Genomic DNA, 25840 nt, shown 5'->3' with positions numbered 1-25840 from the left:
AGTAATATAATGCATTGAACCATTCATTGGGTCTGACACCCAAAAGTAGCATCTACCTTGAGAGCCGCCGCCGTGGAGTGCTCAAGATTTTTCTCTCATGCGCACTTAAATGTCTGTGCATGGCGTTTATTCCAGTCCCGTCAGCTGCTGCAGCGAGAAGCCGATCCCGCGACCTCGTGCATGTCTTTAAATGATCAAATAATGATTTGCACTAATAGACAGTTCGCTCTTAAGGCGCCTGATAAAAATAAAATCTTCATGACGAAACTGTATTGGTCACTAGAACTCTGTCTAAATGAAATGTTACGAACACTCCGGAAATTAGATGTTCAACCCTAGCACAAAGCATGCAAGACCCCACTTACCGCTTTTGATGAAGCTCAACGCCTTCTTCTCTACCTGTGGCGATAATCGATCCGTGGTCTTCAGGTATTCTAACGCGTAGAGGGTTGGCGCCAGCTTTGTCATGGTCTGTTCACCACATCCTGTCGGCAATCTCATTAAGCGTTCCGGGTTATTCACCGATGCCTCCAGCGCAGGGCCCACGCCATCGCCTGCAGCCCGGGAAAACAAAATAAAGGAATATTTTCTACCAGCGTTTTTAATTAGGGGCACCTCTCAATTCACGACAAAAAAAAAACGCAATCCCACTTCAAATTGCAGTACAGTCTAGGAGACGGAGAAGATTTTAATTAACAGGGTCGCTTGTCGTACTGCAACGGCATCTCTAACACACACACACACACACACACACACACACACACACACACACACACACACACACACACACACACACACACACACACACACACACCCACACACCCACACACCCACACACACGCACACACGCACACACGCACACGCACACGCACACACACGCACACGCACACACACACACACACACACACACACACACACACATATATATATATATATATATTATATGTATATATATATTATATGTATTGTTACGGTTAATGTTGAACCGGCTTTATTTAAGGGACGAGATTGATGGTGAAGTCAAGATGGCGTCCCGAGGCTGCACCAGCTAACGTCTTCTTCCTCCTCTCTTCGCCCGACTCATGCCGTAGCAATCCCCGGTTGTCAGACGAAGCCCTCTGGGCAAGTCCAAATCACTCGGAAAGATTAGGGTGAAACCGCTTAAGACGGGCAACATGTACTAACTGGGTCCGGCTAGACCGACGACCAGCGGACGTCAAGCGTGCCACCACGTACGTCAAGTCACTCAAGCGATCTACAATGATGAATCGGCCCGTGTACTGGGCCAAAAACTTTTCGCATAAGCCACGTTTACTTTCCGGAGTCTACAACCACACAAAGTCTCCTTTAGCGTAAGAGACAGACTGGTGTCGGCTGTCATAGCGCTCTTTCGATCGGTGTTGCGATGCCATAGTACGAATACGAGCGATACGCCGGGCTTCTTCAGCAAGACAAAGCGTCTTGGCAACAGAGTACTCGCTGTGAAAGTTAAACGATAGTATAGTGTCAATGCAGCTTAGCGGTGAACGTGCGTAAATGAGATAAAAAGGGCGGCAATCGGTGGTCTCATGCTTTGCAGCATTATAAGCACAGGTGATGAAGGGGAGTACGTCATCTCAGTCCTTGTGATCGGAAGATACGTACATGGCCAGCATGTTAGAGTTCTATTCGTACGTTCTACAAGCCCGTTTGTCTGAGGGTGATAAGGCGTTGTATGACGGAACTGCGAACTGCACAGACGAAGCAATTCTTCTACGGTGTCCGCAACTAACTGACGACCGCGATCGCTAATGATGACATGGGGGGGACCATGTCGAAGAATAATGAATCGAAGCAAAAACGTTGCAACTGACGCAGCTGTTGAAGATGGTACGGCCGCCGTTTCCGCGTATACGGGTCAGATGGTCGACACATACGATGACATATTGGTTTTCGTTAGATGATCGGAGAAACGGGCCCAGAAGATCGATACCCACTTGTTCAAATGGCAGGCGAGGCGGCGGCAGAGGTTGGAGAAGACCTGGCGGAGCGGTCGTAGGGCGCTTGTAGCGTTGACATTGTTTCCAACTGGCGACGTAGTGCTTGACTGTGTCCCGCATTCTGGGCCAGTAAAAACGCTCCTGTGTCCGGTTCAAAGTTCTGATGAATCCTAGATGGCCATACGTCACATCGCCGTGCATGGCTCTCAGTATGTCCGTTCGCAGACTCTGCGGCACCACCAGAAGGAAGCGTGCGCCGTTAGCCGAATAATTGGTCTTGTAAAGCAGTCCGTCACGGACGTAATATCGACCGGTGGCTCCAAGATGCGATGCGGCTACAAATAGAGGTTCCAAACTAATATCATTTTCCTGCTTTGCTTTGAAAGTCATCGAGTCTGGAAATGTAGAAGAAATGGGAGCAAAACAGTCATCAAAATAGCCTTCGTCACACTCCGTCGTCGTGAGAGAAAGGCGGGAAGGACAGTCCGCATCTGCGTGGCGACGCCCGGTGTTGTAGGAAATAACGAAGTCGTACTCCTGCAGTCGAAGAGCCCAACGTGCCAGTCGTCCACTCGGGTGCCGGAGATACACCAACCGACATAACGCGTGGTGGTCAGTAACGATAGTGAACGGGCGTCCGTAGATATAAGGCCCAAATTTGTGGACAGCGAAAACAGCTGCCAAGCATTCCTGCTCGGTCACAGTGTAATTGCGTTCCGCATTAGTCAAAGAGCGACTAGCATAAGCCACAACGTGTTCAGCTCCTTGATGGCGTTGCACTAGTACGGCACCGATGCCGATGCCACTGGCATCAGCGTGCACTTCCGTAGGTGCGGATGCATCGAAGTGACGCAATATGGGCCCTGGCGTTAGTAGAAATTTTAGCTGGTGGAACGCGTCGTCGCAAGCCGATGTCCAGTTGAAAGGGACGCCTTTTTGGAGAAAACATGTATGTTAGGGGGTACACCACGTCGGCGAATCTTGGGACGAAGCGACGAAAATACGAACACAGCCCCAAGAAACTCATGAACTCCCGCACTGACTTCGGTGCTTCGAAGGAGCTGACTGCCTCAATCTTCCGTGGATCTGGCCTCACATCATTTTTGTCTACCAGATGCCCAAGTAATAACGTCTCGGTTTCCCCGAAACGACATTTCTTGGAATTTATGATCAATTCGGCTTGTTTGACACAATCCAGAACAAGACTGAGACGGATATTATGCTCACTCTCACTCAATGTGCTGCCGAAAATCACCACATCATCGAGGTAGCACAAACAAATTTCCACTTTAAGTCCTCGGAGATCGTATCCATGAATCGTTCGAATGTTGCTGGCGCGTTACAAAGGCGGAACGGCATAACGTTAAATCCATAAAGACCATCTGGTGTCACGAAGGCAGTTTTCTCCTTATCGTCTGGGTGCATGGGTATCTGCCAATACCCTGATCGCAAATCCAGTGATGAAAAGTAGGCAGCGGAATGTAGACAATCGATGACATTATCAATTCTAGGAAGTGGATATACATCCTTTTTGGTGACCGCATTCAGTTTCCTGTGGTCAACGAAAAACCGCCATGATCCAACCTTCTTCTTTACTAAAAAACTGGTGCTGCCCACGGACTAGAGGACTCTTGAACAACACTTTTCCGCAGCATGTCTTTCACCTGTTCAGCAATAACTGTTCTCTCTGTTGAAAAAACGCGGTAAGGCTTTTGCCGAATGGGGTGCGCAGATCCGGTGTCAATTCTGTGGCGAGCACGAGAACGCAGGAGTGAAGCCTGCTTGTCGCCTTGTGTGAAATCGAACATAGAAAGATGTGCCCACAAAACTTGTGCGACAGCGTGGCGCTCATGTGAGGGCAGCGCCTTGTTGATCATCCGTAGGATCTGCTTTTCAGAAGTGCTTCGGTGGGGATCGCTGGTATGAGACTGCATGCTCCTCGCATAGAACTGTAATGAAGCTGTAAGTAATCTCGTCAAATTCAGCGAGCTTCATATCACGCGGGAGAACAGCAGGGACGCAAGAACAATTGAAAGTCCATAAATTTGAGGCGCCATTCACCACTCTCACGACAGAGCGTGGTACAAGTACATCTTTCTTTGCGCAGTTCGACGTAAGTGGCTGGACTATCGCGTCAAACGATGAAAGGTCGGCAGCAGCGAAATTGACAGGGATACGTGACAGCGACCGAGGCGGTAGCAGCAAATCGTTCGAAACAACACAATAGTTTTTCACTGGTAACAATGTGTCGGCAAGGGGGTCGAGAACCGCGCTATTCAAAGCAATTTCGCCCCTGCCGCAGTTAGCAGATGCACCACAATTCTGAAGAAAGTCAATCCCAACAATCGCATCACGAGTGCACCGCGGTAGTACGAGAAATCCTGTTTTAAGATCTTCTCCGAATAAAACACTTGCAACACAAATACCAAGGGGAACTAGGCACTCTCCACTGACACCACGAAACGTCACTCCATCATTCCACGGGAACATAACTTTCCGACCGAGCCTCTATTTGAAAGTCACCCTCATGACGGAAACGGTAGCACCAGTATCCACTAATGCTGTTGCAGGTATACTATCAATTAACACATGCACTTTGTTCTTCACCATCATAATAGGCAGAGAAGTATTTCTCAGAGACGCAGACTGTCCGGCGACCTTACCTCCATCGGCCGCGCCGGCTAGTTTCCCGACTGCGGTGGTGACGTATCACGTCGTCGTGGTGACAGTGAACGGCGTTGGCGGCTGGTTGGTGGCGTCAGGCTGCGGTCTGAAGCTGGCGAGCCACCTTTTCTACTATATTTACGGAACGTATTCCGGGGTGGCGCGCCTGTGGTGTTTGCAATATCAGGGTCTGTCGGCCAACGGTTGTCATAGCTGTCCCATTCAAAATCAGGCCAAGTTGGTGGTGAGCCATATGTTGTTGTCTCCCGGCGCGGGCGACAAAAACGAGCAATGTGTCCTGAGGCGCCACAGCTGTAACACACAGACGATGCGTGACCGACGTTGTAAGCCTCAGGGTAAACCCTGGGACGCTGCAAATAATAAATGCGATCTTCCGAATTCCGATTCGTGGTGGTAGCTCGACGAGTTCGTTGATCGTGCGTCATGTCGTCGGGAAAGGTACGTTGGTGCTGTCGCAGCTGATCGATTCGACAGTCTGCAACGCCTGGCATGGCAGACAATGTGGACACAGCAGATGCATGTTCTTGAGGTTGGTTGGAAGCGCAACCAAGCCGTTCGACATCCGCCCCTTTGGTGTGTCGTTCAAGTTCTTCGCGGGCAATTCGCCTTATAGTTGCCGCAAGGTCAACTTGAAAACTGTAGTTGTCGTTTTCGTCAACGCTTGCCACCGTTGTGGCATTTGCTAACCTGCCGAACTTTGGCGTGATACGGCGCAGCTTCAAGGCCTCAAATGTGCGGCAATGCTTGATGAGGTTAGCGACCGAGGCGAGACTCTCCTTTCCGATTAAATAAGTGTAAACATCCTCGCCTTTGCTTTTGAAAAGGTGTTGAACCTTTTCCTCTTCGGACATTCGAGGATTGACCGTTCTTCAAAGCTTCAGGATCGCCTCTATGTACGTAGTATAGGTCTCACCTGGGACTTGAGCGCGCTGAAGCAATGTCTGCTCCGCCCGCTTCCTTTTCGTGGTGGAATCGCCAAAGCACTCTGTGAGGTGAGTAACGAAGCTGTCCTACGTTGTTAGGGTATCTTCATGGTTTTATAACCACACTAGGGCAGTGTCTGTGAGGAACAGGACCACATTGTCGAGCTGAGCCGTGGACTTCCAGCCGTTGTACTTGCTCACACGCTTGTAGTGGGTGAGCCATTCGTCCACGTCCTCGCCGAATTTTCCTGAGAAAGGGCGGGGCTCCATCTGATCCATCCAGGCGTCGGTTGTTCGCACTGGAGCAGCCAGAGAAGGCTGTTATTCGCCGCTGTGGGACATCGGGATCTCAAGTGGTGTTGGAGGCAGTCGAGCGAGGCGTCGGCTCTGGCGTGGCACTTGCTGCAGCAGTTCCGTCGTCTTGGTCGAAGTACCCCGCACGCACACCACAAAACTGTTACGGTTATTGTTGAACCGGCTTTATTTAAGGGACGAGATTGATGGTGAACTTAAGATGGTGTCCCGAGGCTGCACCAGCTAACGTCTTCGTCCTCTTCTCCTCGCCCGGGTCATGTTGTAGCAATCTCTCTCTCTCTCTCTCTCTCTCTCTCTCTCTCTCTATATATATATATATATATATATATATATATATATATATATATATATATATATATATATATATATATATATGTATATATATATATATATATACCGATCCAACAGACTTCGTGCAATCTCTTAACGCGAAGCTTTAGTTAAAGAGCGCGCATTAAATCATATACAACCAACGATTATGCGAAAAACTGTGTTCACTTTTATTCTATGCAGCGTACAACCTCATGCAATGTTTATGTTTCTCCCCCAGAAAGGTTACAAACATACTGCAGCTTTTATCTTTATGCACTGCACCGCTCACAAGCTCTGCCGATATGCTTCAGCAAATCAGGTAGAATAAGGTGGACCCGATTATAACTAATATGTTGCCGTCTACGAAGTCGAACCACCATTCAACCGCTGAGAAAGAGTGCTTGGCCATCGTCTGGGCTCTTGAAAAGCTCGGACCATACATGTATGGTCGACCTTTCGTCGTCAAGGCCACCGTACTGTTCGCTGGTTGTCATCGTTGAAAGGTCCCTTTCACTGCCTGGGCTCTTCGGTTACATGAGCATGACGCCCATGTTGTGTACTGGTGTGGCCGCAAACAATCTGGCGAAGATTCTCTTTCGCGCGTTCCTCTGCCGCCTGCTACAGCTAGTGTTTCTCTGGGCACAGTGCACCGCTGTCTCGGCGCTCGACGTCAAGTCCATGCCTTCAGAGCAAAGGTAGTATCCGTGGATGGGTGCTCTTTTCGAAATTTTATCATGTTCCACTACCCTTTCGACATCCTGCGCGCTCCGCCGTCAAGCCTCTCATTTTAACGTGCGATAGAACTTGCTCTGGCGCTGTAATAATGATGGTCGCAACTTGCTTCTCGTAATACCCCGTCGCCGGCGCTCCGACACCTGCGCCGATTTTTATGTCAACATGCAGAGTGGCCACACAGGCATACTGAGGTTACGCCAGCGCTTCTACTGGCTCGGTATGTGCAGCTTCATCTACAAGTACATCCGTGCTTTCGCCCTAAGCCAAGGTTGGTCCCCGACGCTCGACCAGCGCACTTCGGCCTCTAGATTGCCTTGCGCGTCCTTTCAACCGCGTCGGCACGAGCCCTCACGGCCCATTCCCGTGCATTGCGTCTGGGAGCTGACGGATCATCGTTGGTGTTGACCACTTCCCCTTTTATGATAAAAAAACAGTCCGTCCGGCCACTACTGCAGGTGAGGCTGCTTTCTTCATACTGCGGAATCCCTTGCTTCAACACCATGTCCCTCGGGACCTTTTCAATGACAGAAGGCATGTGTTTCCATTTCAAGGGGTTGAAGCCTTTTATGCCGAGTGAAGCGTAATCTACCGCACGTCTACCACGTACCATCCTCCGTGCAGCTCTGAGTGCTTCTAACGCACTCCTGTCAAGGTGCTCACTGCACACGTCGCGTCTAATCACGCCAACAGGATGGTATATGAGTGTCCCTTTTGGAACCTATGCGTGCAACACTGCGACCCGAGCGACCAATGGCTTTTCGCCAGCCTTTCTGTTCTGCAGATGAGAAACCTTGTGCTCATTGGATACAGTACTATGCCCGACGCCTACGAATGCCGGCCCATATCAGAAGCACCCAAATACGCAGAATGCTGAAGATTTGTTCTCATGCTGACGGCGGAAAGTAAAGCTCACCAGTGGAATCGACCTAACAGTGACCTGACTTCAACTTTTCGTACCGGCTCCATCCTTTAGCTGCGGATTCCACTCCATGTTCCCAGTCTTTCACATACCCTTCTGGCTCAATACCACAAACTCGCGGTAAATTACGTTGTCGAGCTCCATAGGCCATCTCACGACATGTGGCTTCACAGTCGTAGGACCGCACACTTCCCCAGCAGTCTGAAACCATACATCATTAATATTTCGTCACCGTGAGTAGCCAGGATGGCTACTGTTCTTTCGCGAGGCCATTGTAGCGACGAGGAAAGTCCAAAAGTTTCTACTACTTCTTGTTATTTATCGTATTACCACCCGGCTCGTGTCCTACTTTTCATAGGGGATTTGTGCCACGAAACAAGGAATCGTTATCATCATCATCGCTTGGCGCATGAAGTGAAGACGACGAAGACCTACGCCTCGGCGTTTTTGCCTTTTCGAGCTCGCGCTGGTTCCACTGCTTATAGAAGAAAAAAACGTCGCTACCCAACAAATATATTTGCGGGTATACCGACTTACCCAGCAGCATCCACGGCGAACCGGGAGTGTAGTAAACATGACAGAGTGGGAGCAAAATGTGGTGACGCAGGAAAATAAATGGTGAGCTTTCCGTTATGGAGTTGGAGCCGACGTTATAGGAGAACGAAATGGCAAGGAGCGTGTACCAACGGCACCTGACGACTATGCGGCTATCACACGAGCAGTAAGAACGGAACGAAAGCCGTGTAGGAGCGCGGCAAGCTAGTATACGCAACGGCTTTACTCGATGCGGGTATATGTGGACTGTACGTTATGATGGGCAGAAGCCAGCGGTTGTAGAAACCGCTGCGGCTATGTGCATGAGTGTGCGTTCGGAATGACATCTGGCTCAAACACCTCCGCTTAATCTACATAATAAAGACGAAAGTAGTGCAAGATCAAAAGATTTTTTTATTAATTGGTTGGTCGGTTCCTGTGGGGGGAGGGGATGCATCACGTATGCAAAACGAACGCTTACTGCAACGTGTAGCGGTTGGTAAGGCAGAAAAAAAGTATTAAGGGATTAGAGAAATATGTACTTCAACAGAAAGGCTCAATGGAGGAAACCGAAGGTTCTCATAGGGCAGCTGCTGTAGACATCACTCCGAGTTCAGGAAGGCATGGTGCTATGATCGTGCTGTGCTCCTATAGACATTTTTTAATAAGTACAATATTTTGGAATCAAGTTCATTGCTATGAATTCGAAGTATGTATGTTGCTTACTTTCTGTTTATCTGGAATCGAAAGGAAGGACGTTGCTACTATAGGTGCCCTGTAACAATCCGTCTTTGTCAGTTTATACCTGAACAGTGGCCAGCATAGGGGAGTGTGGGTATGTAGAAAAAGCCAAGCAGAGAGAATAAAAGAGAGGGTAGAGTAGAAGAAGGAAGCTATGTGCACTTATTTACAAAAAGCGACTATGTTAAATGTTTCCATGGCTCGCTTGCACTATCTCTTCACCGAAAGAAGGTTTACAACTCATATTTGAAATCTTGAATATTCACGCCCTACCTGACAGAAAAGTGGGAAAACACGGGAAATGCGGGCGATGGAAATTCAAGATGATGAGCAAAATGAGAACAAGGTGAAAGCAGGAGCCAAAGTTTCAACAAAAAGTGTCAACGTTCTGACAAAAAAGAGTAATTTAATAATTTCTCATATGTGTTGCGACCTTTAAAAAAGTCCTGAGGGCGCAATGCGGGTCGACAAGGCCGCACGAAAAAAAAAAAACAAAAAACATACGGGTCCCGCGCATTGTGAGAATCGACGTAAGCGAAGCTTTCTGTGATGTTGGCGTTGAATTACGACAATTTGCATAAACATTGAAAGTACACGCTGTGTAATATTAAAGTGGTGAGTTGATGCTAACCGTTATCTTGCCTGCGCCTCTTGTGTTTGTCTGCGTAATACGCATGACAGTGCGTTGTGAAAGACATAGCCTGCGAGAAGGTTAACCCTCTTGTGTTCTGATAATCTCGTTGGCAGTTTGGACAGCCTGGTTTTCTTTAATACTCGCCTGAATCTAAGCAAACGTGCTTGTTTGCGTTTCGCCCGCAACTCAAATCCGTAACTTTGAGTAAGTCAATAGTTACTAAGCTACCGCGGCGGGTACAAAAGTTTTGATTTTCTTGAAGGCCAATTGCGTAGTGTCACCTCTTTTCTTTATTTATTTAGAAATACTGAGTTCTCCATACGAGACATAGCCGGGTGGGTAAATGCAAATCCTTGAATATACGAGAGCACGTTCGCAGCATATAACTGGATAAATGGATATACATGCAGAAGAGGTATAATAGGTTTACAAATGCCGATCAAGGAATAAAAGATGCTAAAGTGCAACAATAACATCACATACTAACAAATACTAACAAATACTAACACAAAATGTATTTTATCAGTTCTACAGGAAATTGACCCGTGGGTGTCCTTCTAATGGCTACAGTAAGCTTGTTGCACATTTCAGTTTTTCACGGAAGGAAAGAATATTTAAAGCAGTTCGGTTGCGACCTAAGTGGGGCAATGTTTAGCGAATCTGTGCGCCTGGCTTTGCGCACAGTGTTGGCAAAGGATATAGGCGCGTGAATATGAACAGATGAATTGATAATGTTGTAAAGCATGATAAGACAATCTCATGTGCGTCTCTGAACCAGCGACAGAAGAGATAGTATGTGACCATGCGATGAGAGTGAGAAATGGCTATTAGCCCCGAGAATTAGGAGTGGCGCCCTCTCGCGAGTGACGTCACGGCCAGGACGCCGCTCGCTCCGGCTCGCTCGGCTGCCGCGCGCGCTCGTTCCCTGCGTGTATGCTTGGGGTATGGGTGGCTCGAGCCGTACGTATTGAAGAATACGTCGGCTTCTTTCAGCTGCCAAACCTTAACCACAGTTTCTTCTTCAAAAGCGTGTGAGTCGAGAAACTTTGCGGCTTGGATATCGCAAGCTAAGTAGCGTTAAAGGGGTCTACTAGGTTTTGCAATGCTTATATGCGCCGTGTCTATCGGTAAATATTGACTAAAAAAAGAATATCTGCAAATTCAACGCGCGAAGTTGTGTATGATGCTTCGCTAAACATTTAACATTCCTTTAGTATTTAGCTATGAGAGGCATTGCATTTTACGTGGAAGAAAAATTTGGTAATTGGCGTCAACATGTTATCTGATTTTAGAAAGACACTGCCCAGCGAAGCTCTCATCATGATTCCTATTACTCTGGTGTGTTGCTCTATTCAAATATGGCCATTCATTAATGCGTAAAATATAGTTAGGCGCGCATTTCTTATGAAAACGTTTGCTGCTACTTTCATCCCCCTCTGAAACAGGCCTCCAAAAAACGAATTGCTCATGGCTGCTAACACGACGGCACGTCATGTAGAGTATTTACATAGTTAATTCACAAACACCATAGTAGCAATCACCTGAGAGAAAAATTTCGTTGTTAAGATCGAGAGCCACTCAATTGAAAGTGATGAAATGTTTCATAGTGGCCCTCAGTAGCCTTTCTCGACAATATGGCGCACCCCTGATCACGTAACGATAGCAATCGACTGTCCGTATGGCGAGGCACGCTATGTTCGCGAAACCCATCAGTTCACTACAACTTCGAATTAAAACCATAAAGCATGTTTTTTTACAGCGCCAACTGGAATGGCTAAAGTATTCTCGAGCTACTACACTGCAGCTTAGATTTCCTGTATACAAAAGGAAAATTCAAGCACCTTCTTTCTCACCATGTCTCGATCCAGCGTTATTCAATTATACAAACGGATAACTATTCGCTTCGTCGGTACATATAAGAGAACCTTGTAGGCAAATTAAGTTTGCTCCAATCCAATTGCAAACATTCATAAAGAAAGCACCACAAGCCTTGCATATATACTTTCACTTGATTTCTGACCCTCCACCAGGGGAATTTCGATATCTTCATTATGTCCCACACTACTAGTCATTGACGCTTCGACTTCTTTATGGCTGCAGCTATGCGGTCCAGCAGGCATACTTCACTAAACAAATTGGGCCGAGCAGCCTGTGTCAGTTCGCCAAACAGATTCGTCATGTATATTCCTCAAGCAGCAAGCACCAGTAAATTTCTCAAGTGAGTTTTATTTGATTTATTAATTTCCATTTACACACACACATGTACAGAGGAGTGGTAAGTGGAGGTGGATGAGGGAAAAAGGCCGCACAGACGCGGCTTGAGGTAACCTCACCCCCTTAGGTACAAAATGGCTGCACGGGGTAACACATCAAGCGCCATATAAATTACATTTATATAGTGGCCATAAAACATTGCAGTTATACAATATATGAAAGAACAGTGAAATATTTCCACAATAACAATGCAAAACACACTGCGGCATTGAAATAAATAAATCATATACACTTGGTAATATAGACAAAAAAAGAGGAACATAACTTACATTATTGATCATTAACAAACGCGCCCTAAAGAGGTGAGTTGAACGTGTAACACCGAAAAGTAAATATATATTGGTACATTCCTATTTGTACTCTGTAAATAGCTGTAAGCCTTCATTACCTTAACTTCAAATTTCCGCCGCTTAAAAAAAATAAGCACGTGAACAACCGCCTAATATTGACAGGCAGTTAAAGAAGCAAGTGAGGTGTGTAGAATCTAAGCTCCAGTATTAGTTAAGTCCCCGTGCTACTGCCGAGCGTTTCTGTGAGGAAATGCAAAAATTCGATATTATACCATGAACTACTCGTCGTGAGCAAATCTATTTTAGCGGAATAAAATCAACGTAACTGCTGTAGAAGTCATATATAGCCAGCTTTGTGACATACTTGTTGCACCGCGGCAGGTATGGTATCCTAACTGGATTCCTATAGGCTATGCTTTCGCGATTGTCTATCCGCGCATGAAAAACCCGCAAAAAATGGGCTGGTCTGCGTCGCTTCGGCTGGCACTGTAGCGTTGCCTTTGAGAGCTGCATTGTTGTCTAAGAAATTAGCTCTTTGAATAAATGTTCGCAAAGAAAGACATCGTAAAAATATATTTGAGACGATCACCATAAGTATACAAGCAGAGAGAACGACGGTGAACAAACGAAAACACCGCAGAAAGCGCCCGGACAACGCCCGAACTGTAGCAGACGACAGGCGCGAGTCCGTGATCTGACGTCACGCGAGCGGCACTCGCAGCGCCGCTCGCGTTCGCTCTCGGGGCTAATAGCACCTGCCATGTGTAGGATGTCACACGCAGTGGCGTAGCTAGGTCGTCTGGCACCCGGGTCCCATAGGTCTTCTGTCATCCCCCCCCCCCCCCCCCCTCCGGGTGTAGCCGGCGGAAAGAGGGGTGTCTTCAGACGTATATGACACCCTCCCCCCCCCCCCCCACCCCCCATCCCGCTCTTGGCTCCTTGCACCCGGGGCCCACGGCCCCCCGGCCCCCCCTGTTGCTACGCCACTGGTCACACGTAACTTGAGCCAAACCTTAGAAATATGCAAATGCCCCGTAGCTAGACAAAACTAAGGTAATGTTGTTTGCCGTCGCTTGGAGATACTCAGTTACTTTCTTTGCACTCTGCCTAACTACATAATTAGTGTCGATTCATTATGAAATTTTGAAATATTATAATTAGATAAAAATTGTCAACGATAAAATTGTAGAGCAACATGAAAAGCTTCCGGTAGGCTTTCTGTTGCTCAATACGTGCTACATGCTGTGTTCTCTATACCTCCTCTCTCTCTTCATCCCCATACACCTACCCCCAGTGCAGGGTAGCAAACCGGACGTGCGTCTGGTTAACCTCCCCGCCTTTCACAGTTTCTCTCTCTCAATTCGGGCTACATAAAAGTTTCTCCATGCATAAAATCAAGCGCGCGCGCGCGCGCGCGCGCGTGTGTGTGTGTGTGTGTGTGTGTGTGTGTGTGTGTGTGCGTGTGTGTGTGTGTGCGTGTGCGTGTGCGTGTGCGTGTGCGTGTGCGTGTGCGTGTGTGTGTGTGTGTGTGTGTGTGTGTGTGTGTGTGTGTGTGTGTGTGTGTCCAAAACAATGTTTAGAACAGCCCGCCAACTTTCCCAAGACGAAGACCTGTTGTAAGACATACCATTCTGCAGGCTGTCATACAACTAGATTTGAACAGTAATCATTACAAACGTTGGTCCCATTCTCAGTGTGCCCACACTACGTACACTTTATTTCACAGCCGAAACCCTGCCATTCAATGGGTAACATTACTGCCTATGTAGAAAAAAAAAAGCACGCGTCCATACACTGATAGCACAGAACCTGCGATTTCAAGGTGCGAGCGATGAAACTTCCAATGCACTGCAGCGGCTACCAAATACAGTTCACCACGATACGAAATTTGCATCAACGAAGGCCACAGAAATAATGTCTTCAAATGCGAGCTACTCGATTTTGCTCGCGATCGCAACTTTACGGTGACTGAAGCTGCCAAGGGATACATTGGTCAAGTAATTAATGGTGGGAGGGGGGCCCTTTATGAAAAAGTCTGAAGTCGCCTTTATAGCAAGGCTAAAGTCACTAAAACATGAACTCACATGCTGCCAAGCCGAAGAAGAGTAATCTTGAATATATAGTTGACGGGCGCTTTGACCTCTTCAAGAAAACTTTGAGCCTTTGGACAAGCTACGTCGGTTGATTCGTTTCTCTCAATTCTATTTCTTCCTTACCAAGCATCGCGTACAATCAGCGCAAAATTCGGAGCGCCGCTTTGACAGCTGACAAAGTGGGAAATTGCAATGATTTGGAATAGAGTCTTTATGTGGTATCAAACCTACAAACATGCAATTCTTAGCCACACATTAGCGGCAGCAGCGATAGTCTTTCGTTACCACGTGGCATTTTACACAGTCAGTTGTTAGAAACGCAACCCTTCAGTTCCGGTCACGGGAACGCGATACAGGTTCAAGCTGATTCTCGCCGGTCAATCAATCAATCAATCAATCAATCAATCAATCAATCAATCAATCAATCAATCAATCAATCAATCAATCAATCAATCAATCAATCAATCAATCAATCAATCAATCAATCAATCAATCAATCGAAATCACTTTATTTCAGGGGATTTCCTGCAGAGACAGAAACTAAAGACTGAATCAGCCTAACTGGGCCCCTGCCTCTGTTCAGTTCATACAGCATTCACAATAAAATATACAATAAGTTGCACATCATACGAAAATTGCAGTTGCACTGTGTACAGCGAAAGTGACTTCTAGTACGTCATATAACAAGTATGAGATGCATACATATGCACATAGTTCACACATATACACATTATACATGCATAATACACATACAAATGGTCACAAAGGATATAAAAATAGAAATGTAACGAATAAAGTAGAAGCTACTGTAAAACAATCTACTATGCACATGCTGTTGTTACAAAATATGTTTTGTAGATTCTTTTAAGTTTATGAGGGATATATATCCAGTTTATTATGTATTTGTTTTTATTCAGAATCTGCATAGCTTGATATGTTAACGATTGTTTCCGGTAATTTGTCCTAATCTTCGGAAGCCTCCTCCTATGCTGCCTTGACCCGTACTGATGCCCAACTACCACACCAATGTATTTGTAGATGTTTGCGGTGTGTATATGCTATCCTAATTTACAAAGATAAATTTGATTGGCCATAGCATGTTCCGTTTCACAAGTAACGCTCTGGTACGTAAGCCATGAGTATCTCCTGCATAAGTTTCAAAAATACGTAGCACGTGCTTTTGTAGTGCCGTTACTCTACTTTAGTTGCGCTGGGTGGCGGTACCCCATACTAGCGAACAATAGGCAATTTTCGATTATACTAAAGTGTAATAAAGAGTTCTCTTTAGTCGAACATGCAGTAATGTAGAAATCTTTCTAATACATCATACTGATCGGCATATATCGATTACCCAGTGGTCCACATCACATGATCATGCCAAAGGCTCTTGGAGCCAAACGAATAGGAATTATTGCTCAGGTATTCGCTGAATACTCTCCGTCACATACGTAATACGCATGAAATGTTGGTCGCGTTTATTTGGGAGAGAAAAAATTACGTATTTGGTTTTAGAGGCAGTTTATTGTAGACAATTTCCATTTAGCCATTTGGATAGGTTTTGTACATAATAATTGGTCTTTTCTTGGAGTTCACCTTCCGTCCGTGAAGTAAAAGTTATGTTAGTATCATCCACAAACATTGCTTTATCAGGGGTGTTGTCAATCTGAGTTATGTCATTGATGTCTAACAAAAACAAAGTAGGACCCAATACTGATCCTTGGGGTACTCCATTTGCTAGATTTAACCCTGTAGAGGAATAATTATTAACGTTTGCAAATTGGAAGTGTTTCTTATGATAGTTGGTTACTAATTTCACTGAGGTTGCACGTATTCCATGCCCTTGCAATTTTAGTAGTAGCATACTGTGATTAGCGGATCAAATGGCCTCACCCGTGATGTCAATCTCGCAGCGTTCAGAACCAGGGACCGCTTCCTGTGGGGATCTCTGATGGGACTCAATCGTGATCAGCTGCGTGCCTTCCCCCTGGTGCGTCTCTGCAAAGGTGGCGTCGATCAGAGTCAGCATTACAATAAGGTGGACCGGCCAACTCTTCCGATTTTTACGTAAATTTTACGTATTTGGGCTAGCTCTAGGATGTTACGAATGTAGAGTAATATATTACGAATAATAAATTCTCTTTGTGAGAAAGTTTTAAAGGTGTTAAAACAAGAGGTCACCAAAATTGTCGAAGATACGTGCCGAAAAAATTGAGACGGTACTTGCGCCATCATCTTGTGGCAGTGCAAGACACCGTATACACCAGTGGGATATTTGCTGAGCAAGTTTGTTAAGAATAGTTCCTGAAGCACGCAATATCGGCAACAGTAAAGTCGCTGGAAAACTCAGTGCGATTTAAAGACAATATTTTCTTTGTCCGTCTGTGCTGTTCCAAGTTTTGCTGCTGCCTATGAACTGCGTCTAAAGTGTGTATACGCATGCCACAAAGCGTGCGCTCAGGGCAAAGTACTTAAGAAATGCGCGCCAAGTCCTCTTTGTCACCCCCTCCCCCGTATCCACAAAATTGTTTACCGATTTCAGAACTCATAGGATGGCAGGTATGCGATAAGGTCCGGTACCGTCAAAAAATTTTGGTGTGAAAGGATTATATAGTGTGCTAGCCTTCCTGAGGGGTGGGGGGCATCTGGTATTTTTTTTCACCTTCACTTGTGCGAGAATTTAGGGGGCAATTGAAACAAGACACACAATGGAACAGGCTGAATGTATAAGTGAAACGTGATGCAAGCTTTGTATCTGCCGACCACAAAAACCTATTTGAATATGTTGCACTTCATGTATTCCTTCCGAGTTAGAACACGTATTCTGTCTCGGTTTCTCGCCAAGAAAGATTGTTTGATTCGTGAGATAGTGGAATAACAAAGGTGGCCACTCCTGGAAATATTGCAATGCAAAGTGGGCCGATCCCGGAGACTGTGTGGAACGCGGTCCCGTGGGTGAGGGACCACGCTGCGAGGAGCATGTTTGGGGGTCTGTGCGTCTTGCCGTCTTGACGCGATGACACCCAATCATGACCATAGCGGCATGGCGAGAGTCGGGTGAGGAAGTTAGAAGGATGACGATGGCTAGACCACGTCGACATCACGGCCACGGTATGACAATAAATGCTGACAACGAATGTATGATGACGAATCAATGACAGCGATGGTATGACAATGGTATGTGAACAATAGGACGACGACAAGTGTATGACAACGATCGTGTGGTGTCTACTATGTGATGATGATGGCGTGAGGAAGTTGGGATGGGGGGAGCCAAACGACCAGGCTGAAGTGTATACGATGGAACGATCATGACAGCGAATGCATGAAGACTGTATGACGACAGTGGCGTGGCGACGACGGCATGGCAAGAGTGAGATGAGAAAGCTTGAATATCGTCTATGCAACGATCACGAATGGAGCACGACCATCGCATGCCGAGTGGCCAAAGCTGTTACACAACTTGGGCTACTGGGTCGTGCTAAGAAGATTTATTTATATATATATAGCAGCAACTGCGCAACTGCGCATTTTTACGATCGGGCGCAAGGGGAACTGATAATCGCGGCTTAATCTCACGCGCAATATATGGAGGAAAGCGGGGAGGCAGCGCCGGAGAGAGGGGGGCGGCTTTGACTCCGCCATGTGCGTACTTTGCACGGCCGCGTGCAGTCGTGCGCGCCGTATCTTGAAAAGGATCTGCAGACGGCTCGCACTCGCTGTGTTCTCGCCGCTCTTGCGTTGAAGCGATAGATCGCACGAAGGTCACCTAGCTCGCTACTGCTGCCGCGCTTGCTCAGACCAGCACTTTGACAGCGTGTGCTCACACTCGTCGAGTGTGATACATGTGTTCATTGTTTGCTTGTGCGCACTGACATCATGCTTGTCAATTCAGTTAGTAAGTGAAGGTTTCCAAGTTTATACGGCCGATAAATCTATTATCCTTACTTCGTATGGCTATCTACTAATTTGCTATTACAATCGATGCTTCGCTTTTCCATCGAAACCGCGACTTTTTCTGAAGAGGAGGTCTTATTTGGCGCCTTCATGGAGGTTTAGCGTATCTGGGACCTGGCTATCTATGTGTTTTGCCTCTGAACAAAATGGACATTTTCGTTACTTTGGGATATCCTAAGGGTCTAGAAAAGGTACCTGGTAATAGATGTCTACAAGGCGTAAGTAAATAAATAGTCACAGAGTAGGTAAAGGTAACTGTTCAGGTGTAATTATAGCGCCAATAAAGTAGAAAATTAACTACATTGCACCACCGACAGCACTCCGATGCGGCGGCGAGACGGGGTGTACACGCTCGTGCAACGGTTCCGCCGAGAGGAAAGCGGCAGGCTAAGGTAGCGTCCACGGTGGAAATGTCCCTGCATATACTCCCAAATGGAGCAGAGCTCCACATCCGGTAGAGCCACACATCGCGTGCGCAGAAGCCTAACTTGGAACGTCGTCTATAGGCTTCTGGCTGCCATGTTACATTAAGGCGAGGTATTCTTTGCATACTTTTGGCCAGTGAGTGAGTAGTATGCGATGTTGTGCTAGTTGGTCCATACTTGAAATGTGGTTCTGGCGCAGCAAAACTAGGCGGAAAGAAAGGAGACAAAGAGCGCCAAAATGTGGTGTGCTTTCTGTTCCTCCTTTACCGCTTTGTTTTGCTGCTCCAGTACCATATTTGAGTGAGTGAGTGAGTGAGTGAGTGAGTGAGTGAGTGAGTGAGTGAGTGATCATCGTCACCACCCAGAAACATCATTCCATTGCCGTCATGCAGTCGTCGTCATATGGCCTTCGTCAATTCACCGAAGTCATTCTGTCGCAATCATGCTGTCATCCTTCCATCGTGATTATGTCGCCATTGCCATGCCATCGTTGTCTCACAGCCACTGTCACGCCTCCGTTGACACACCGTCGTCGTTATGCCGTCGCGACTGTGCCATCGCGGTCACTCGGTTGTCGTCATACTGTCATCGATACGCCATTTTCGTCTTCTCATTGTCATCATGGTGTCATTATCAATCCGCCTTTGTCGTTCCCATCGACATCATTCATTACTCATTCCATCGCCATCACTGCGCCGTCGTCATACAGTCCTCGTCAAGCTCATAGGCGACTTGGTTGAGCAAGTGTCACAGCAAAGTGGGTTGATAGCGAAGATAGTGTATGCCGCTTAAAGCCAAAGAAACGTAGCCATGTGGCGAGGAAGCAGAGCTCCCTTGCCTTGCCAAGTTGCTGAATCCTGCCAGTCTCTGAATCCATGCCAATCTCTGAATGGCCACTAGTGATATTAAGTAAGCGTGGCTTCATCAATACGGTCTGTAACTATATCGCTTGAATGCTAATCGCATTACTGTAGACAGTCACCGTAAGAAGGGTTTTGGCATTTTTTTGTTTTTTGTATTTGAGTGTCCTGCGGAAAAGTGTACATTGCGCAGACCGGGTCATGCATCCATCTACGATTAAAATAGCATTGTCCTGTCGGTTAAAGACGACGCGTACTGTCACTTAGGTTAGCTCTGCCGGTCGTGTAAATTGCTCTATTTGTTTGAAAAAACAAACATTCTCATCAAGAATCCTAATCAAGTGAACCGCGAAATTATTGAGGTTTTCCATATTCACCAATCAACTGACCAAAAGCTGATTAGTCGTCTATTGTGCTGTCCGAAAAAGAAATATCGCTTTTAACATGTCAAAATAAATCTGTGGTATTACGCGACAACATCAGTGCATGAATTTGTTACTAACTGTGTGTTTACTTTGACTTTTCTTTATCGGCTATGTTTTGTTGATGGTCATGCGCAATGTGTACACGTACGCTGTACAACTTTTTTGTACATGTAGTTGCATAATTTCTTAGTTAAACGCTGGCGCTTGCGCCGAAATAAATTTGCTTCAGTTGTTAGAGCACTGCGGCTTTGTCGTTCTTTGCTTATTTTTTCGTTCCTTCGCGCATAGTTTATAATGATGAAATTCTCCGATCTCACTATCTCCTAACAGTTTCCAAAAGAACAAGAAGTCACAGGATGCTATGCCATAGAACATTTGCGATAAGGGATTTTTTAAATGGACAGTGAAGTGTCTTCACTTCAGTGGTATCAAAGAGGCATCGAATAGGTTGACTGAATAGAGGGACACAACTAGCGACACAAGTTGCTGCGACAGTTGGTTCCGAACCCAGTTCTCGTCTCACTAACGCAGCGGGATGCTGTACCCATTAGACCATGGACTGACTACCCAGTGACCCAAGTGGGCGTAAAAAAGGCTACATCAACACGGATAATCATTCATCAGTTAAGCCATTAAATCGAAAAATTGATTTCGATGCACGGTTTTTCATCGAATAATTGATTAATCAAAATGTTTGCTGGACACATTAAAAAAAAACCACCGCCCCTCCTAGCAACAGGGCTCCAAACCACCGATCCCCACTGACATCCATCGCTGGATCTACACAGACCCTGTCCCTAGAAACATGCACCCTGAATATAACAGGGCCCGGTGCCAATATCGGGCCAGAGCCATCTTAAAAGCGCTTGCTCACGTACCTGGCGGCACATGTGTTTATGCGGCCCAATATTCCCATGGCACACGATTTATGGCCGTCACCACACGCGATGGAGTCCTACACCATGCCTCCAGCGCCACTACGCCCACTGCCGAGACCCGCTCAAGAAGTGGCCATCGCCCTGGCCACTCTAGATCCCACCTGTCACACCATTGTGTGTGACTCTCGCTCAGCGATCACTAACTTCAGCAACTGCAGCAAAGGCTCTCCCCAAGCTCTTCGAATCCTCTGCCAGGCACCGTACTCTAAAGACAGCATGGTCTCCCTGACATGAATCCCGGCCCATGCGGGCCCTGTCAACCCACACCTTCCCAATCTCAACGACGTCAGTCACTTCATTGCGCGAGGCCTAGTCAACCACGCCGGAGTCAGTGGAGGCGAGTTGGACACAAGGGACAATTTGACCACTTGTAACGATATCGCTAAAGCCTTTTACCTCAGTCGCCGAACCTTACTCCCACCTCACCGCAAGTTCAGCCGGGCGCAGGCTACCACCCTGCGTCTGCTACAAACAAACACGTACCCTTCACCCGCCCGCCTCCACCTTATATTCCCTGACGTTTACACTACCCCCAACTGCCGGTGCTGTGGCATTCACCCGGCTACGCTTCCGTATATGCTGTGGGAGTGCCCAGCACAGTACACACGCATTAACACCACGGCCCTCTCGTCGAGGTTGCATGAGGCTGTGCGGAGCTTCGCCCTCGACGACCAAACCTGGGCGACCCAGCACGCCCGTGAGGCGGCAGCAAGGCAAGCCCTCGACGTCCCCTCATGGGAGGCTCAGGCCCAGCCATCATAAAGTGCTGGTTCCACAATAGAAGTTTATCCCCCCCCCCCCCTCTTCTAGTTCGTGAAGATGGTCTAACAGCGAAGCTGTATGAGTTACACCGAGTGGTATACAATGCAAGTCAAACTTCTAGATCAGTCTATATTGCAATATTACGCTTAAGATGAGCTTCTGTTCCTGGGCCACGTCATCAGCAAATCTAGAGTCCGCCCCGACCCGCAGAAAACAGCTGCCATCACCAATTTCCAGCAGCCTATCGACAACAGGGCAGTGCGCAGATTCATTGGCATGTGTGCATACTAAGGCGCTTTGTCAAGGACTTTTCACGCATGGCTGAACCGCTGACACGCCTAATTAAATGTGATGCGATGTCGAGTTCAAGTGGGAGACCGGCAGGATGACATATTCCAGGAACTTAAACCACGCATGCAGTCGCCACCGGTACTTGCGCATTTCGACGAGGACGCCGATACCAAAACCCACACTGACGGTAATAGCCTAGGCCTCGGTGCCGTCCTAGTCCATAGGAAAGACGGACTTCAACGGATGATAATTTATTCTAGCCAGTCGCTGTCAACCGCGGAAGGCAGTTATTCTACCACCGAAAAGGAATCGGTTGCCGTCATTTGGGCTACAGCGAAATCGCTAGCGAACATCACGAGTTGTGTTGGCTAGCGAATGTAAAGGATCCTTCAGGACGGCTGGCGCGGTGCAGCCTCAGACTGCAAGAATATGACATCACTGTAATCTACAAGTCCAGACGAAAATATTCTGATGCCGATTTCCTTTGGTGCGTCTCCACTGACTCAGTGCCGCAAGATGACGAGGATGACGACGCCTCCCTCAAATATTAGCGATGAAGACTTCACTGAACAGCAACGAGCAGAGCTGGGGCTGAAAAGTCTCGTTGAGTATTTGGATGGGAACACTGACGTTGTCCCGATGGAATTTAAGCGACGATTGTCTTCGTTTTCGCTTCAAAACAATCTACTCGTAAATAACTTCTCACCAGTCCCAACTACCTCCTTGTTCTTCCCTCAGCACTGCGTCCCGAGGTACTCCACGCCCTACATGACGATCCGACCACTGGGCGCCTCGGATTCTCCCGGACGCTATTCAGGATACAGAAAAGGTATTACGAGCCGCACCTGACGGCCGACGTCGCCCGTTACATTAAGACATGCCGAGCCTGTCGGCGACGCAAGACACCGCCGACAAGGCCAGCGGGATTGCTACAGCCAATCGAGCCTCCTTGCCACCCATTTCAGCAGATTGGGATGAATATTTTCGCACCCTTTCCGACGTCAACATCCGCAAATAAATGGATCGCCGTGGCGACGGACTACCTCACCCGCTTTGCCGAAACGAAAGCTCTGCCAAAAGGTAGCGCAGCCGAAGGGGCGAAGTTCTTCGTCGTGAAAAACCTGCTGCAACACGGTGCCCGAGAAGTACTCATCCCCGTCAGAGGAATGGCCTTTACAGCAGAGCTCACGTAAGCAATTCTGAAATAAAGCCAGGTAAGCCACAGGAGGACAACTGACTACCACCTGCAGACGAATGGTCTTAGGGAGCGCCTGAACAAGACCCTCACCAACATGCTAGCAATGTACGTGGACGTCGAGCACAAGATGTGGGACGCGGTCCTCCCGTAGGTAGCCTTCGCTTATAACACAGCAGTGCAAGAAACAACTCAAATGACGCCGTTAAAGCTGGTTTACCGCAGGAACCCGACGACGACTCTCGACGCCATGCTGCTGCACGTCACCGGCGAAGAGAATCTCGACGTCCCTGCCTATCTCCTGCACACCAGAGAAGCCCGACTACTCGCACACCTGCACATTAAGAATCAGCAGAAGACCGATAGCTGGTGCTGCAATCTTCGACGACGATACGTGTAATACGAGCCTGGCGACCGTGTTTGGGTTTGGACCGCGATACGGCGACGATGACTTAGAAGCTTTTGCGCCACTATTTGGGACCCTACAAGATCATCCGAAGCATTGGCGCACTCGACTATGAGGTGTGCCACTGGGCATTTCGCTATCACAGCGGCGCCGTTCACGACCTGACATAGTCCAACTTGTGCGGCTTAAGCCGTTCTACCAACGCTAACAAACTACGGAACTTTGCGTAGCTGAACTTTTGACTTCCTACTTTTTTTTTACTGTGCTACTTTGGACTTTAATTCTTTGTTGTTTCGTTACTTTTGTTTCACAAGCGTTCTTTTGTTTTTCGTTCTCCTGTTTTGTTTGTAGCATCGGGACGATGTCTTTGTAAATGGGGACATTCGCACGTGTACTTGTTTGTCTTTCCCGGGTGAATGCTTTTCACCATCTAACAAATGTTATCGCTCATCGCGGGACGCGCGCGTATGTATTGGAAGGTTCTCGAACGTTATAGATGGCTCCAGCTCCATCTGCTGTCTGTTGGCACTGAAGCTTGCGTAATTTGATTGCAAGTGCAGCGAGAATTGTGTAGACCTTTCTGGAAGACACGCGGCCACCAGCGATTCCTCTGGAACCTTCGATGACTCATGTATAAAAGCCGACACGCTTGATCGGCAGATCAGATTTCGACAATCGCCGACTGTTCGCCGCTGTCGTTGTGATTTAAATGTAGCCTATTTTTGTGGGCACAGGTTCGCGCAGTAAAAGCTAGTTTCGTCATTCACAGTATTGATGCTCTGTTCTTTGGCAGCACTAGTACGTGACAATATTTTGTTTCACCATTCTTTCACCTCATTTTCTCTTTCGCGGTAGGCAGCTTTTTCCTCAGGAGTACGCACTACTAGGGGTCTTCTCATAGTTGCAGCTGGGATGTAATGTGCGGAACCCCTAATCCACAGCTCCGTATATTGGGTTCCAGGCCCACGACTGGAGATGCGGGCGCTGCAATCGTTTTGAGGATTGGTTGGATTGGTTTGACGATTGACTTCTTTGCGTTTCTTCGTGAGGTTGCACACACGTTGAACTGCGATGGAGAGAACGACGTATGTGACGGTATGCCTACAGTCCGCCGTTGTCGCCTGCGTTCGATGACTCGAGTTTGCTCGGTGTCGTGGTTAGCAGCATCCGCCCGGCATTGCCGCTTGCGAATTTTCAAAATTACGTTGCTTCAAAATTAAATCTGCCCGTCCCGTAAGACAATGAATGGCTCATACTCCCGTAAACGCGGCCTCCTTCACGACGACGACAGAAGAGCAGTCAAATTCTAAGCTGGAATGACGAGCGGCAACAGAGCCAGCTGTGGAAGCGACGATGACGAACGCGGGAGGGAGATCCCACGAGAGATCAAGACGAGTAAAAAAAAATTATATCTTAGATTTCTTCGAATATATTATATTTTATGCATATATCACTCGGTGGCACGAAAGTGAAAGGGGCTTCTTTGCCAAATGGATATTTTACGAGGAAAAAAATAACGAAATTCTTCAGTGTGCCTATTCCATGCACAAGGCATTCTCGCAAGTTCGCAACAATGTGAAATACAATATATTACAGCTACAAAGAATACATTTTGGTCTGTAAAACGTAGACGTAAAGAAGGGTCAGCTAGCACTGTTTGAGGCTTCCGTGCGAAACGGAAGTGTTTTAGAATAACGGCCTAATTTGCTACAATTTTCAAAAGTTGCTATATTTATGATTTTTTATGAACTGAACCTGTGATACTTTAACCTATTCAACAATTCTACTGAATATTGTGCTGCATCATAAATTACGATATTTACCATTCGCCTCAAATGTGAAGTTTTGACGAAAAGTTGCTACAAGTGAATTGCGAGGACGTTTCAAGCCTCCCACTTCGGGCGGCGTGGTGGCTTGTGTGGTGTGAGGGAAGAGAGGGGAACCGCTCAACTTGGCACCACTCGGGACTCGCAAAAAACGGTTGGCAGTCGCTCTATTACAACCGCACAGTCACTGCTCGAGCTCCGCGATTCTGGTACTATTTCAACATTTTCGCGCTACTCGTGTCAAAGTCTAGAAAACGATTAATCGAACATGTCTAATCGATTAAGTCAAATAAATGAAAGGTGAACATCGATGAAGATAAATCG

The 25840-nt window shown here is 47.2% G+C and overlaps 1 protein-coding gene across 3 annotated transcripts in view; it reads right to left on the bottom strand.

The window, feature by feature from the left end:
* The window catches only part of LOC139054561 (complement C3-like), a 190169-nt gene that overhangs the window by 72805 nt on the left and 91524 nt on the right, over positions 1–25840 (bottom strand). For all 3 annotated transcript variants that reach the window (XM_070531704.1, XM_070531705.1, XM_070531706.1), the window contains 2 exons: positions 16325–16429; positions 366–554 (listed from right to left, as the gene is read on the bottom strand). In XM_070531704.1, the coding sequence (XP_070387805.1) occupies positions 366–554; positions 16325–16429 (294 nt within the window). The remainder of the gene's footprint in view (positions 1–365; positions 555–16324; positions 16430–25840) is intronic.

This window comes from Dermacentor albipictus, chromosome 1, assembly GCF_038994185.2.
Source record: "Dermacentor albipictus isolate Rhodes 1998 colony chromosome 1, USDA_Dalb.pri_finalv2, whole genome shotgun sequence".
In the NCBI taxonomy this organism is placed as follows: Eukaryota; Metazoa; Arthropoda; class Arachnida; order Ixodida; family Ixodidae; genus Dermacentor; species Dermacentor albipictus.
This window is presented reverse-complemented; position numbering and strand designations above follow the sequence as displayed.